The 17,487-nt window shown below is 36.6% G+C and overlaps 1 protein-coding gene across 4 annotated transcripts; it reads right to left on the bottom strand.

Annotated features, from left to right (window-relative positions):
- Positions 1 to 5,048: 5,048 nt before the first annotated feature.
- On the bottom strand, positions 5,049 to 16,886 carry LOC145562480 (uncharacterized). 4 transcript variants are annotated; one of them, XM_081622777.1, is made up of 8 exons: positions 14,309 to 16,886; positions 14,173 to 14,243; positions 14,030 to 14,080; positions 6,976 to 7,224; positions 6,717 to 6,840; positions 6,333 to 6,632; positions 6,122 to 6,238; positions 5,049 to 5,628 (listed from the first exon to the last, which is right to left on the bottom strand). In XM_081622777.1, exons 6-8 carry the CDS (start codon positions 6,423 to 6,425, stop codon positions 5,449 to 5,451), a joined length of 390 nt encoding a protein of 129 aa, XP_081478903.1. In that variant the 5' UTR covers positions 6,426 to 6,632; positions 6,717 to 6,840; positions 6,976 to 7,224; positions 14,030 to 14,080; positions 14,173 to 14,243; positions 14,309 to 16,886; the 3' UTR covers positions 5,049 to 5,448. The 4 variants fall into 4 exon arrangements, with proteins under 4 accessions (XP_081478903.1, XP_081478904.1, XP_081478902.1 ...); XM_081622778.1 differs by having other exon boundaries at positions 14,442 to 16,886; XM_081622776.1 differs by having other exon boundaries at positions 14,173 to 16,886.
- Positions 16,887 to 17,487: the final 601 nt, after the last annotated feature.

Raw genomic sequence — 17,487 nt, 5'->3', positions numbered from 1 at the left:
TTCTGTGACATAGCCATCTATGATCTGTGTACAAATCTGTAACACACTGCTTTAGGTTTGTTATTTTCTCTTTCAAAGTTAGTTAAAATGCAGAGCTTGTATCTTTGTAATTGTAATATACACAATAAATTTCAATTTTTATTTTAGTTGATGTTTAATAATATGTGATGCAAGTTAATAAACAATTTTGATTACTCTATTTTGATTACTCAAGGTGATTCTCTCATCCCCTTACTGATTTCATTCTGCTCTGTGCTAGCTTAATTTAGTTACCCTTGCATTCTTGTTTTTGCTTTTACTTCAGTTTTCTCGATTTTGGTGAATAGCTCATATTTTGCACCAAGAAATAGGTTAGATTCCATTTAGATTACTCGAGGTGATCTCATTCCATTACTAATTCATTCTGCTCCATGATCGCTTAATTTAGTTTCCCTTGTGTTTTTGTTTTTGCTTTTACTTTAATTTGTTTTTGGCGAATAGCTCATATTTCGCTAGTATTTGTTTCTACTAGAACATGGAATTCATACGTGAAATAGTGAGATGATCATCATCGTCTGGATTTGTGCACATCAAGTGGGTTGCTATTGGCTTTAAACTTGTTTCAATTCATCTGATATGCTGCTGTCTGGGAATGTAAAAGGTAAATTTTTTGCAGGTTAACCTTGCATTGTCATGAGTAGTTAGAATATGAAGCCATATGCCATGATAATGATTTTAAACTATGAATTAATCAAATATTTTGCCCCTGTACTCTATAGGATCAGGAGAAATCAAGAGGAAGAAAGTGCTAGCTGCAAACACAAAAGGAATTGTTCGTGTTGAGTCTAGTTCAGTTGTTCAATCCCAGTTCGTGGACACGAAAATGGTTTCTAATCCCAATACAGTTGTTGCAACCCAGCAAAACAAATTTTCCACTGTGACTAGTGTTGCACCTGCAACTACGGCTGCAGCTAGCACAAGTATTTCCACTGTTGCTGCTATGTGTTATCATTACTATTGTTTGCTGCAACCATGCTGGCAGTTTTTCAGAAATTGTCGGTCTAGACGAGACAGAAGTTCACTTTCTTTTTATTTTAATTAATAGATTGTTTAGCCAATCAAAAAATTGGTGTTTATGGATGTTTTTTGTAAGAACTATGATATTATTTCAATTCAAACTATTGTCTATTATATATTTTAATTTCACTGTTAATGTTATTTTTATATTTTAAAAGTAATAATAATAATAATTTCTAATAAAATAATAATAATAATAATAATAATAATAATAATAATAAATGTTAAATTATCTATTAATTAATAATGTGTTACATTACTTTGCAAAAAATGGTATACAATGTCGAATAAAGTGCTACTAAATGTCAGAAGAAGATTGAAAAATGTTACCTAATAATCAACTAAGTGTTGCATTAGTTTGAAAAAGTTATACATAATGTCGAATAAAGTGCTACTAAATGTCATAAGAAGATTGAAAAATGTTACCTAATAATCAACAAATTGTTACATTAGTTTGAAAAAGAGATACATAATGTCGAATAAAGTGATACTATATGATTAAAAAATGTTACTAAAGATAAGTAAGTGTTACATAAGAAATAAAAAGTAACCCTTAAAAAATGATACTAATAATATAAAAAGTGATACATAAGAGGGTTTATAGTAATACTTTTGAAAGTGTTACCATACATTACCCAAAGTATTACATAAGACTTTAGGTAACATAGGCGGAAGTATCACCCAATAAAGTGGTACCAATTGTCTATAATAACACTTTTACCCCTTTATGTAGCACTTTTTGGGTGTTACTTGAAGTTAGTTTTGTACTAGTGATACTTAAAGAAGACAATCCTGCCCATGTCAGCAAGTTCAGACCTATCAGCCTGTGTAACTTTATTTATAAAATCATAGAAAAATGCCTGGTGAATAGACTAAAACCCATTCTGCAAGAGCTGGTAGGGGAGGAGCAACATGCTTTTGTTCTAGGAAGGTTGATGGCTGACAGTTGCTACATAGCCTATGAAATCCTGAATTCACTTCATAAAAGGAAAACGGGGTGTTCCTACAAAAGTGTCCTGAAGATTGACCTTAGCAAAGCCTATGATAGAGTGAGTTGGGATTTCCTGGAGAAAATTATTAGACAGATAGGCTTCCCAGAAGTATGGACTAGATGAATCATGCAGTGTGTTACTACGGTGGTCCACTCTATCCTTGCGAATGGGCAACCTACTAATATGTTCCGACCGAAAGCGGCCCTAAGACAAGGAGACCCCCTTTCTCCTTATCTTTTTATTTTATGCATGGAAGTTTTATCACGATGTCTGAAGTTCCTATGCCAAAGAAAACTCCTATAGGGTATCAAGGTAGCTAGAAGAGCCCTAGCAGTGTCCCATCTATTCTTTGCCGACGATGCTTTATTTTTCACTACTAGAATTAGGGCATCTTTCGACCGAAAAAATATGTCGTTATAGGTTGAAATTCCGTCAGAAATCATCTTTCCGACGGAATTCCGTCGTTAGGGTCCGTAGGAAAACAGGTCGTAGCAAATTTTGGATTTTTCAAGGAAAATTCCTTCGAAAAGGTGGTTTTCGACCGAATTTCCGACGGATTTAGTGCTGTCACTGTCAAATTTGACTTTTATTCAAAATCCGTCGCTATGTTCCGACAGATAATTTCCGTCATTGATTTTTTTTCAACTGAATTTTCAGTCGTAAACGGAATATTTCCGACATAATTCCGTCGCAAACAAAAGACCTTGCGACAGAAAAACATTTCGTCGCAAATTTGCGACGGTCATTTCCGTCGTAAATTTGCGACGGTTATTTCCGTCGTAAATTTGCGACGAAATGGTTTTCCGTCGCAAAGCCTTCTGTTTGCAACGGAATTATCCGTCGGAAATATTCCGTTTACAACCGAAAATTCCGTCGCAAACAGATTATTTGCGACTAATTTAGCTGCAGAAATTTCGTCGGAAATAAGTTTTAGATTTCAACATATTCAGTTTTTTTTTTTTTAATAAGCATCATTCAAAACCTTATCCTGTACCTAATTCTTGTTAAAAGTAAAATTATCGAATTACGGAAATATTTATATATATATTTCCACAAAAGCTATGCTGAAGTGAACATAATGAAAAGCTACATAATATAGTCATGTCCAATAAAGCGAGAACATAATCAAAAGCTACTGTAGGGAATATTTCAAGCATTAACCCCAAGCTTGAACCCCATTGTGATCATACACTTAAGCATGGTGGCGTCCAAAGGGCAGGAAGCTAGAGAAAAAGAGTCGCCAACAAGTTTTAGGAACTTGTAAACCGTTCACAAGGTGAAGATTACACCCTTTAATGATCCAGGAGATCGTCAACTCCAAAAGGTCTTGAACCAAATAGGGTTCGGGGATGAAGGTACAAATCCAACCTAAAAGAGATCGAACCTGCCCTAAATAGGCCTCTACTTCATTCTTCTCGTATTCATGTGCGCTTTCTGACTAACATGCAATCAATAGGATTAACCCTAAACCTGTTTATCTATGTTGGTTGAATTTAATGCACAGACAAAACTATTTTTGGCGATCACTTGAATTATAATCATATTAGCCCTAAACAAGATTATTAATTATCTTATTAAGCATGATTACAAGTACAAATTCCCTTTAAACCTGCAAGAGAGGGTGTGATCAAGCAATAAGAATGAATAAGCATCAAGCAACATAATAACAATAATCATCATCATAATAATCATAATCATCATAATTATCATAATCATCACAATCATGTTAAAGCATAATATTAATAGCAAGATCCTAGGCATGATACTAACAAGATTAATAACAAACCCTAGCATGTCACTAAGCAATAAAGATCAAAGCTTTAGACCTAGCATGATACTAACATGATATTAAAAAAAGAGAATAAGAAGCATCACAGGAATCATAATTGATATAAGCAAATCACCCTAAATATCATACTAAGGAAAACATCCTAAAATGATACTAGGAACCAAAATAACAATCTAAGCATGATTTCTATATCATAATATCAATCAAACAATTAAAGTACTTACTTGGATGCCTCGTATCTCTTTCTAATAACAAAATACACGTGTTAGTAACTTCAAGGAAAATATAAAACAAAACAATTGAAATAGAGATTAGGGACCAAACCCTCAGAAATTATAACCTTTCACGTCTAGGGCGAAGGCAACTTCGGACTCGGCTAGGTGCTTCTAGATCTCGTGAATGCGGAATTTTGTAAGAGGGAAGGTTTAGAAAAAGAATAGAGAGAGAAGAAAAGCTTCTAGCTTTTTGAGAGAGAAAGATGATGATTGTTGATGATAATTGATTGTGAGAATTGATGAATAAAAACGGAGGTTCAGGACCCTATTTATAAGAAAACAGTCCGAAAATAGGTAGAATTTGATAAGGAATAAAACTCCACGATATCTTTGCAAAACAGACCTTGTCGCCACGCGACAGACCGTGGCGACAAGGCTTGTCGCGTGGCGACAGGCCTGTCGTCTGGCGAAAGCCTGGATTTCTACGCGCTTTCAACACGGAGTCCACATATGAATCAAAATCGATTTGCAAAGTCCGTATGAAACTGAAATCGTATTTTTCATAAAATAATATTTTATTCCAAATAAAACTTTATCAAAATATAATTATTAATTCTAATTCTATTAGGATTAAAGAGAACCTTCTAGAGAAATCTAGAAGACTATAATCAATTCTAATAACTTTAGGAATAATAATTAACATTGGGCCCTCCCCTAGATCATCGGGCCATATGTAAAGATCAAACCGGGCCCAATTTAGTATTTTGGCCATAACTTCCTCATTATTCATCGGAATTGGGCTTATAATATATCGTTGGAAAGCTCTTTGCAAGCCCCATCCAACTACACTATTATTGGACCCTTATCGTGGACCAAACTAAACTGGATTGGCTGTTTTCATAAAATAGAGTTGTTTTCGAAAACAGAAAGAAAGAGTTTTAATAAAAACCAACCGCAACACTTGACTTTTCACACTTTCACCTCATTCGATAATCATTTGACGCAAAAGGTATTCATCACTGGGTTTGGTTTTGGAGAGACACATTTGGGTGTCTACAACTACATAATTCAAATTAAGTACATGTCTACTACATAAACCAAAGCTAGGCTAAACAATTGCCTGGGTACCCTGGCCTGCTCCTCCACTACCCGGATCGTCCCTGGGGTCTCGATGCTGAGGTCGAATGGTGGAACATGTGTCGTTGCTGGCGAATTGAATCACGAACTCATCCCACCTCTCCTGGCTTCTCCTCTCTATTTCGGCCACTTCAGCTTGAATTCGGGTTTGCATCTCAGCTTCCATTTCACTTCGGAGTTCACTCTAGATTTCACTGCGAAGAGCCTGCACCCCATGCTCCATCTGATCCTGCATCTGAGAAATAACGGACGGTGTGTACTACTGTGATGAACTGGAAACTCGACCCATCCGGTTACCATAATACAACTCTGTACTTTGGCCAAGTCCCCTTACACGTCCCTTCTTATTGCGACCACCCACAATCTCCCAATACGACTCGTTTAGACTCTTCTTAATCCCTTGACTGGTTGCTTCTTCAACCTTCTTCTGGTAGGTCTCCTACAAGATATACATTATACAAACATATATTGTTTAAAAAAATTACCAACAACATAAGTTACAAGTAAAGGAAAGAAGCCTTCTAATTTGCCTAATTTCTTCATTTCTTAACTAATGAACTCATTCTCTCTCAAATCATTCATATTTTAAGTATTTGAAGGAGTCAATGGCTTGAAAACACAAAAACAGAACAATTACTTATGTTTAGGAACCATTTCACTCCAATAACATCAAAAAATGGCTCTAGTGACTTCTAGTTTGCCTATTTTCTTCATTTCTTAACTAATGAACTCATTTTTTCTCAAATCATCTCACTATTACATAGTTATAAGTGGTTATGACTTGTAATCATATTAAAGTAGCTATTACTAAGTATAGGGATCATTTTCATCAAACTAGAGCCAAGTAAGTAAAAAATGCCTTCTAGTTTGCCCTTTTTCTTCATGTCACTAAAGTAATAAGTTTAGATACTAAATTATATTGAAGTTGTTACCACAATCTGCTTGGCTTTGGCATTGACAGGCACTGGTCCTTTCTCAGGGACCTCCTTGAAGTGTGTCTTCACGAAAAGCTCATGTGCAGTTGGTAACTGGCCTTTATTCATCGCCGCCTTTGAATGTACATGCACCAAAACAAATTTAACTTGTCATTTCACAGTAATACACAATTGATTTCTATTTCACTTGCCTAATAAACAAACTTACCATCCTTTTTGCATGTTTTACAGCTGAAATTGAACCCTGATTGTGGGTTGGTTCAACCACATTTTCCATGGATCCGCCTCTTCTATTCTTCATGTTTTATTTAGACCGCTTCTTATATGTCGGATCATTGGCAACAATGTCCATCATCTTCTTGTGGACATCCTCATTCAGCCAGTCTGGCTTGGCGCTTTTCATCTTGTGTTTGATTGTGTGGAACATGTCTTTTAGCCGATATGCGAACTTGGATTCGAAGGTTTTCTTCACATGGTCGTTCAATTCAGGTGCCCATGTACATTGTTTCTGGAAGTGACAAACATTTAAAGTTATCAACCACAACTCCATCAATACATTTAGTAATACTGTATAAAGTAGAAAATGTTATACTCTGAACAAGTTCCACCAATGCTCCTTCGTTGATGCATCAACCTCTCCGTAATTCCTCCAAGGCTCTCGATAGTAGCCTGTTAGGGTACCAGAGACGCACTTTATCATCGGACCATCATTTTACCTACATTTAACGTGGATCAATGATGTTACATGATTATCAACAAAAAGTAAATATGTAGAACATGTATGTTAGAGTAATACATAGGTCAGTGCTAGGAAAATTGGAATATAAGTCCAAGTAATCACATCTACATACATATCATTGCGTAGCAGGGTCTAATACCAGCAACTCAGAAGACTGTGAGCCCTGTTGCCCCTGAAACTGTTGTCCATGATGCTGTATCTGCATTTGTGTTTGGGTGAAGGATGGATCCTTAGTGTCACCCAAATCTTGGGCCTCCGCTTCCTCCATTTCCTCATCATCGTCATAGATCAAAACACGAGCTTTCTCCTTTCCTTTTTTTTTCTTCGACATTTCTCCTTTTTTCCCTCCCGCCATTACCACCTGAAATAATTGTTAGTAACATGACATGATATTATTAAAATTACAAAAATTAGAAATATAATGCGATGTAACAAAATTAACAATTGTACGACAAACTCGTCTATTGATTTTACAATAACAACCAAATTCAGACCGCTGATTTTACAATAACAAGCAAATTCTCCTATTGATTTTACAATAACAAGCAAATTCTCCTATTCGTTACTTTCATCGCTACTATCACTAATAGTATCATCACTACTATCATCTAAAAACACATCGATGTCATCATCCTCGTCACTATCACTAGAGTCGACACTAGATTCATCATCTTCATCGCTTGAGATAATTAAGCCATAATCATCTTCTTCTTCATCATCCTCAACTAGGTCATAGTCAGGAATGCCATTCGGTGGACAAAGCGTTGCATGTACTTGTGGGGACGGAGCCTGCGAAAACTCTAGGTCCACTAGAGCATCAACCACTGACCTTGCTTGTGTTTTAAACACAGCCCACCATTGGACTCGATCCCGTTTTAGGCTAGGGTAGGATGTGTATTACACTTGGGTCACTTGATAAGATAATACAAAGGGATCATACTTGGGGTATTTCTTAGTATGATTTACTTCGACAAGCTTGTATTGTTCATGTATGTTCATACCCCTACCACAATCCATCCAACTACACTTAAACAAAATAGTCTTGTACTCTTTTTTCGGACCAGTGTAAACAAGTTCAACTATGTCGTCTAGAATGCCAAAGTACTCTCCACCGTCCTCACTAGACACGCACACACCATAATTCATCATAGACTTGTGTTTGCCATGAGAATGTGTATAGAAATTAAATCCACCAACAAAAATCTACCTCCAAGTTCGAATACGCTTGAAAGGGGGCATGCACAATGCTTGTAGGACATCCGAATTTGGTTTTCCTTCAACCACCTATTGACGTCACAATTCATGAATTAAATAAACTGAATTGCAAGATCTAAAATTCATATTTAAAGAACAGCATGAACGTTTCTATCACCTTGTGATGAAACCAATCAGAGAATTCAGCTTCACATTTCTCCATAACTTCTTCTATATGCAGATAAGGTCGAGTACTAAGAACGTAGTCCTCAAACTTCCTATTAGGTCAATGACACAAGATAAATTAGTATTTCAACCATTTTAATTCTTCAGAATTTTCAATTCAATTCATTCCTAAATACCTTTTGTATTCACCAAGAATGCCGCTCTTTTGTAACACGAACAAATGAGCACACTCGAGTTCCTTTTCATCTAAATACCGAGTTTTACCCTCAATTGAGACACGACCGCTATCCACCGAGAACAACTCTAGTAAGTCAGCGTTGTCCAATGTGCATTCCACGTCAACATTCACATTTCGACCGAGATATCGTGTTTTTGTGTCAACTGACGCCTGAAATTAATTTGAGCAGAAGTTTGCTATATCTTCAGTGGGATAAGCATTGCATATGGAACCTTCAACTCGAGCCTTATTCCCAATTTTTTGTTTCAAGTGATTGAGGATTCTGCAATTATATTTATATAAATAAATGTGTAAATAGGTCATGACTATGAATGATTTGTAAGAAAGAGGATGTGAAAGGGTTTTTAATTTACCTTTCAAAGGGATACATCCATCTATATTGAACATGACCACATAACTTGCCCTCGTATGGCAAATGAATAGGTAAATGCTCCATGGAGTTGAAGAATGCAGGAGGGAAAACCTTCTCAGCTTGCAAAGGATTTCAGCTATGTTTTTCTCCAATCGCTCCATGTCACTAACCGTAATTGTGTAACAACACAAATCGCGGAAGAATTGACTGATCTATGTAAATACATTCCAAATATGGACAGGAAGCAATTCCCTCAAAGCAGTGGGCAACAACCTCTCCATGAACACGTGACAGCCGTGGCTTTTCATTCCATGAAACTTACAGACTTGCAAATCTACGCATCTGCTCAAATTGGAGGCGTATCCATCAGGAAAACGCAATTGTTTAACCCACTCACACAACACTTTTCTCTGAGCCTTGTCAAGAGCGAATGGAGCTTTTGGCATGAACTCTTTTCCTCTGTCGTCCTCCTGAAGATGAAGTTGTGGCCGTTTATAATATTTGGCAATGTCATTTTAAGCCGATGGCGTGTCACATGTATGCTTTTTCACATCCATTATGGTGTGAATTAACTGATCAAAGAAGTTCTTTTCAATGTGTATGACATCCAAGTTGTGACGGATGAGCAGATGCTTCCAGTAAGGAAGCTCCCACAGCGAGCTTTGCTTGAACCACCCTTTTTTGGCTTCTTTGAGGCGTTTCAGTGCCTGCAGCCCATCTATTGCCCTTGGAAGGTCTCTCACACATTCCCACAGTTCCTCTCCTGACATGATGTGTGGTGATGAACCTTTTTCGACTTTGTTTTTACAAAATGCAGTTTTAATATTTAGAAAAGGGTGATTCGTTGGAAGGAATTAGCGATGGCAATCAAACCAAGAAACTTTGCCACCGTGTTCAAGCCAAAATGCTTTGCATTTCTCCATGCAATATGGACAAGCCTTCTTACCAACTCTAGACACCTAATTGTGTCTCTCCAAAACCAAACCCAGTGATGAGTACCTTTCACGTCACTTGATTATCGAACGAAGTGAAAGTGTGGAAAGTCTTGTGATGCGGTTGTTTTAATAAATAACTCTTCTTTCTGTTTTTGAAAGTATACTCTATTTATTGAAAATGTCCAGTCCAATTTAGTTTTTCCATGATAGGGGTCCAATAATAGTGTAGTTGGATTGAGCTCGAAAATAGCTTTCCAATGATATATTATAAGCCCAATTCCGATGAATAATGAGGAAATTATGGCCAAAATACTAAATTGGGCCTGAAATGGTTTTATGGACCGATGATCTAGTGGAGGGCCCATTAATAAATATTCCTAAAGATATTAGGATTGATTTTAATCTTCCAGAATAATCTAGAAGGTTGTTTTGTGTTCTAATAGGATTAGAAATGATAATTATATCTTTTATGAAAATAAAGAATTCTATTTGGATTAAAACAAGTGTTTTAAAGGATTAAATCTGATTTTCAAAGATAAGTACGGACGTTATTAATCGCATTTAATTAGATTAAGGATTCCGTACAGGTTTTTAGAAAACGCATGAATCAGCGTAAAACGACAAAGTCAGCGCGCAACGACAAGCCTGTCGCGCAACGACAAGCCTGTCGCACAGCGACAGGGCTGTCGCGTCGCGCTGGACCCTGTCGTCCTGCGACAGAGGCAGTTTTACTCCTAATAGGATTTGGTCTTTTTCTGATCGTTTTCGGGTTATTTTCTCTATAAATAAGGTCGTATTTCCCCGTTTTTATTCACAAGAATCAACAATCATCGACAATCATCTTTCTCTTCTCTCAAGCAATAGCTTATTCTTTCTCCCTTTTCTAAGCTTTCCCTTTTCAAATACAATACCGCATTCATGAGTTCTAGACACACCTAGCCAAGCTCGAAGTTGCCTTTGCCCTAGACGTGGAAGGTTGATAATTTATGAGGGTTTGGTACCAAATCCCTATTTCAATTATTTAAATTAATTATTTGATTTAATATTTTCCTTGAAGTTACTAATGTGTGTATTGTTTTGATAGAAAGAGATACGAGACAACAAAGTAAGTTGTTTTAATTGCTCTACTTCTATAGAAAGCATGCTTAGATTATTTTAATTCCTAGTATTATGTTAGGATGTCTTTATGTTAATTCCTAGTATCATGTTAGGATGCTATTTATTACTTTCTAGTATCATGCTTAGGTTGCTTCCTATGTTCTTCTATCATGGTAGTATCATGTTAGGGATAAAGCTTTGATCTTTAATGTTTAGTGACATGCTAGGATTTGTTATTAATCTTGTTAGTATCATGCCTAGGATCTTGCTAATATTATTATGCTTTGAGATTATGATGATGATGATTTGTTGTATCAATATATTATGTTGCTTGATATATTATTGTTATTGCTTGATCACGCCCTCTCTTGCAGGTTTAAAGGGAATTTGTACTTGTAATCACGTTTAATAAGATAATTAATAATCTTATTTAGGCTAATATGATTATAATTCAAGTGATCGCCAATAATAGATTTGTTTGTGCATTAATATTCAACCAACATATATTAAACAGGTTTAGGGTTAACCTAATGATTGTATGTTAGTCAGAAAGCACACATGAATATGAGAAGAATAAACTAGAAGCCTATTTTTAGGGCAGGTTCAATCTCTTTTAGGTTGGATTTGTACCTTCATCCCCGAATATCCAGTCATGGTTCAGGACCACTATGGAGTGAGGGATCTCATGGATCGTGAAGGGGTGTAACCTTCACCCTGTGAACGGTTTACAAGTTCCTAAAACTTGTTGGCGACTCTTTTGCTCTAGCTTCCTTCCTTTTGGACGCCACCATACTTAAGTGTATGATCACAGTGGGGCTCAAGTGTGGGTTGCTTGAAATTATTCCCTACACCAGCTGTGGTCCAACCAGACAACATACCGTAAGCCGGGAAGTCACTAATGGTCCAAAGGATGGCTGCTCGAAGATTGAAATTTTGTTTCCTCGAAATGTCATAAATATTTGCGCCAACTTCCCATAATTGTTTCAACTCTTTTAACCAACGGTTGCATATACACATCCAAGTTGCCCTTAGGGTTCTTAGACCAGGAACGAGCAACGAAAGGAACATGAATTGTCTTTTCATACACATTGAGGGAGGCAAGTTATAAGGGGTCAAAATGACAGGCCAACAAGAATATTGTCCCCCAAACTTACCATGAGGAGAAAAACCATATGTGCACAAGCCAAGTCGAACATTACCAGGCTTATTGGAAAAATTTGGAAAGCAACTATCGAGGTGTTTCCATGCTTCACTATCACTAGGGTGCGCCACTGTGCCTTGAACTCGAGGATTTTTCGAATGACATGTCATTTCCTTTGAAATGTTCTTGGTTGCATAGAGCCTTTGCAACCTGGGTGTGATCGGGAAATAAAATAAAACATTCAAAGGCACTAAGCTACCTTTAGAAGTCTTCTTGTATCGGTCGCTACCACACACCTTACATGTAGATAGCTGAGCATCATCCTTCCAAAACAACATACATCCTTTCGCGCATGCATGCATCTTTTCATGAGGCAACTCCAACCCCTTCACAATCTTCTTCACCTCATAGAATGTGTCGGCCATATGGTTGTTGTTAGGAATCGCCTCATTGACCAAAAAAGCAAACCCATTAGCACATCTGTGGGGCAAATTATACTCGCACTTAAGACTAGTAATTCCTGCAGCCATCTCTAACACAGACAATGAACTCCCTTCGTAAATGGTTGTTCGGAAGCCTTCAACAAATCCAGAAAATGCTTACCTTGTGCATTAGGCTCCTCCTCTAAGGAACCCCCAGCCTCTTCGGAAAGCCCTTGATCTTCATTATGACCAAATCATCGAAAACCATTTCACGATATTCATTTGACTGTCGTTCAAGAACTCTTGAAAACCCTTCCCCATGACACATCCACTCATAGTATTTAGGTACAAAACCCTTGCGATACAAATGAATTTTAATCGTTTCCACATCCCAAAGCCGTTTGTGCTTACATTTAAAACATGGACACCTAACTTCATTCGGGTTGCTACTCTCGGGATGATCTTCCACGTATTTAAGGAATTCATCTACCCCTTTCACAAAGTCCGGATTCATATAATGGCCAACTTTCCTTTCATACATCCAGCTATGTTCTCTTCGTTCATGGTTACAACTTGTACATAACTCATGCATATGTATAATCACATTAGTCACAAAGTGTATTGAATATTCATTATCCATCAAAGTGTTATGGAAATGAAAATGAGATTGTAAATGATTTCCAAAGGTCCTTATCACTCCAACCTAATCCATCCTTGGACGTTTAATCTCACTATTGAATGTATGCCAGGTTTTCAATTCTATGGAAAATCCGGCAGCATTTCCCTTGAGTTCTCCAAGTACACGATGTAGGCTATTAGATAGCCCGTCATATGTACCTAAAGAACATTGTAGAGAAATTACAAGCCAGGATATTTCCTAGAATCAATAACAAGGCATACATTCACCACCTAAGTGAGAATAAATGTACAAGGACAGTCCCAACCGGGGACTATTCAAGACATATTCCTAATGTGTATGCCTTGAACCGATACTAGGCAAATGATTATGCAAATGATTCATTTAAAAATATATAAAGTAAAGAACACATCCATTATATTAAACAAATATATCATAATCATAATTAAATTGATATACACAAATATATAAACAATTAGTGTTCATAATTAAACTAAAATAAACTAAAATAGCATATTATTTTTATCAACATAAACTAAACTAACAAATATTTTTAACTAGATAAACTAACATACATAATTAAACTAAAATAAACTAAACTAACATATTATTTTTATCAAAATAAACTAAACTAACAAATATTTTTAACTAAATAAACTAACATACATAATTAAACTGAAATAAACTAAAATAACATATTATTTTTATCAAAATAAACTAAATTAACAAATATTTTTAACCAAATAAACTAACATACATAATTAAACTAAAATAAACTAAACTAACATATTATTTTTATCAAAATAAACTAAACTAACAAATATTTTTAACTAAATAAACTAACATACATAGTTACCCTACACTAAAAACAAAAATAAACTAACATATTTCTATATACAATTACTTTCTAACATGTCATGTATCATTTAAAATAAGAATTTTAGGGTTTATAATGTCACTAACCTCTAGATCTGCAGTTTTTATTGAAAATTAGACCAAGAAAATCCACAAATCCTACAAATAAATAAAATTGAAAAATAATTTAGGGTTTATGATGTGAGTTTTAATTATACTGTTTAAAAAAAATTAAGAAGGGCAAGACTTACCACTAGCTACACAACGGCGGGAGGTTGGAGATGGTGGTGGTTCTTGTCGCCGACGCGAAGGTGGTGGTGGCCTTGTCAATCCAAAACAGGTTAGGGTTTAATCAAAAAAAAAAAAAAAAAAAACCAAAATACTTACAATCGGCCGGCGAATGGCGGTGGATGGACGAGAGAACGGCAACGGGAGAGACAAGGCAATGGTGGTGGCTGGTGACATGTTGGTTAGGGTTTACCGAAAAACCCAAAAAAAAATTAAACCCAAATTCACTTACCGTTGGCGGGGGATGGACGGGAGAACGGCAGGGGAACGGCGGGGAATCAGCGGTGGGTTTGCTGATCTCTTCCTCTTCCTCTTTGTCTTTCTTTCTTTCTTTCTCTCTCTTCCCTTTGGTTGTGTTTGCTGTTTCGTGAAGTCAGAAGAGAAGGGGTAGTTGTTTTGTTATTAAATTGTTTCCGACGGAATTAAATTTCCTCGTAAATTATTAGTTTCGACAGAATTACTAATAATTTCCGAGGGATTTTAATTCCGTCGGAAATTTTTCAAGGGATTTTCCGTTGGAAACACCGTTTTCCGATGGATTTTTCCGATGCACAATAGTTCGTCGTAAATTTCAAAATTTCCGACGGAAATTTACGTCCGTCAGAAGATATCCGTCAGAAATCACCCTATTTCTAGTAGTGTTTGCTTTAAAGCTTCTAATCTACATGCAGCATTCTCAAGGCATGCATCAATGAATTCTGCCTGTTTTCAGGGGAAATGGTCAATTTTGACAAGTCCTACATAGTTTTCTCAAAAAATACCCCCTCTCTTTTCAAAAGAATCATGAAGAAAAACTTGTGGGTGCAGGTAAAGCAGGGTTTAGGCTCTTATCTAGGCTGCCCTATGGAGGTAGATGAAAGAACAGGAAGGAAGTTTGATGATCCCTACCAAAAAACTTGTCAAAAAATTGAAGTTTGGAAGTTTAGCAAACTAAAATAAGGCTGGCAAGCTAATACTAATCAACTGTGTATTAGTTTGCCTAGCCTCACACATTCTGTCTATTTATTTGTGTCCTTCTTTAACTATAAAGAAGTTGTTTGCAGCACTTCTTAAGTTTTGGTGGAGATCAAGTGGGGACAAAAAATCGATTTATTGGAGGAAAAAGGAACTTCTGTGTACACACAAGCTAGCAGGTGGGTTGGGTATGAAAATGTAGGATCTTTGAATAAAGCTCTGCTAGCTAAGAAAGCTTGGAGGTTCCACCACGCACCTTATTTATTGGCAAGCAGGATCTTTGCAGCAAAATATGGCAATTCCCCTGTAGCAATAGGTTACTCGAAGGGTAAACTAAGAGCAGGTGCTTCATGGGCTGCTAGGATTCTAGTGAGCAGTATAGCTACACTAAAGCCAGCTATTAGACGCACAATAGGGGATGGGTCATGCATAAGTATTACATATGATATATGGGTGGGAGATGGACACATCTCAAAAAAGCATTCCCTACCTCAAGAGATAGCTGGGCTGGATAAAGTGGAGGGTTTGTTAACAGAGGACTACTCCTGGAACTGCCAGCTGGTCAGACGGATGTTCAACTTTGATGTAGCTCAGAGAATTTTAGCTATGCCAATCTCCAGGGAGCAAGAAGAGGACGGATTCGAATGGAATCCCACTTCCTCTGGCAACTACTCAGTTAAAAGTGGATATTAGAGCTAGGAGAGGCATTCATCCCCTTCTCAGGATGATTCGAAGTTCTGGAAAGGCGTCTGGCAGAGAAAACTGTATCCTAAATGGAAAATCTTTGTGTGGCAGCTGATTCATAACGCAACAGCAACAACCAAGAATTTGAAGAAAAGGAGGATTCAAGTGGAAGGACACTGTGCTTTGTGTGAGCAACAGGAGGAATCACAGGAACACCTCTTCCGCGATTCTACAATCACACCCAGAATATGGGCAGCAACTCCATTGGGGCTGCTTTCCACAACTTTCAGTGGCAATAGTTTGAAAGTGAGGGTCAAGGCTATCATCTTAGCACTACAGCAAGAGAGGTTAAAGATAGGTTGGGGATAGTGTAGTTTGTAGCTACCCTGTGGGCTATATGGCTACACAAGAACCATGTAAGACTACAATCTGGAAAGTTAGACCCTCATGCAGTGCTGCAACACTCGAAAATGCTTGTGCAACGATGGATCGCTTCACACGCTTCACCTCAATCGAGAGTAGAAGGAGGAAGCAGCATCGGAAAGTCTTGGGTGTGGAGAAAAGGGTACTTAACTGACCATTCTCTATTGCAGTTACAGGTAGACGCGTCATGGAGGAAGAAGGACTTCGCCCATCCGATTGCAGCGGTGGGATGGGTTGGAAGACTTGGGGAGGCCACTAGCAGTTCTGGGTCGAAAAGGATTCTAGCCACTTCAGTTTTGCAAGCAGAATGCCTAGCAGTGCAGATTGGTCTAGCAGAAGTAATAGGACAACACCAACAAATCTTAATAAAAACAGATCAGACAACCTACAAGTGATAAAGCTTTTACAATAGCCGGATCAAGCTCCAGCAACTATCAAACCGATAATAGAATCGATCCTTCAACTTTCCTCCCTCTGCTCATTTCTCCTTTGTTCTAAAGTGCCTAGACAACATGTGGCACAAGCTCATGTCCTTACTACTGTAGAAACTAAGATATAACTTGTTTGATTTCTTGCCCAAAAAAAAAAAAAAAAAAAAAAAGAGATTACAAAGACGCACCAACAAAATTCGTGCTATTTGTGGTCCACAAATTTGGATTCATTTGTCTAGTATGTGAATAACTGGGTTAGGTTGATTCTTCAAGAGCGGATTTAACCACTTTTTAATAGTAATTTGATTTGAGATATATCCGTCTTTTGAGCACGGACTGGAATTGAAAAAGCACAAACTTTTAAATAAATCGAACATATATTATAAAGTTATTCTAAAATAATCAAAAGTTATCCTAATAATAAATAAAAATTACCCTGACATAAATAAAAGTTACGAAGTATTTATGCTTTATTTATAAAAGTTACCCAAAAAATTGTAAAAGTGACCTTAAATTTGATAAAATTAAAGTGACCCCCGATGTACAGTAAAATACCGTACATCGGATGTATACAAAAGTTACTCAAAGCACAAGAGGGGTTTTAATAGCTTTTTAATAATTTGATTTGATATATATATATATATATATATATATATATATATATATATATATATATATATATATATATATATATATATATATATATATATATATATATATATCCGTCTAGGAAGCACGGATTGGAAATTGATTTGCTATTAGATACACCCTATGTCTCGTTTTGTT

The sequence above is a fragment of the Chenopodium album genome, chromosome 10, assembly GCF_948465745.1.
Source record: "Chenopodium album chromosome 10, dcCheAlbu1.1, whole genome shotgun sequence".
In the NCBI taxonomy this organism is placed as follows: Eukaryota; Viridiplantae; Streptophyta; class Magnoliopsida; order Caryophyllales; family Amaranthaceae; genus Chenopodium; species Chenopodium album.
This window is presented reverse-complemented; position numbering and strand designations above follow the sequence as displayed.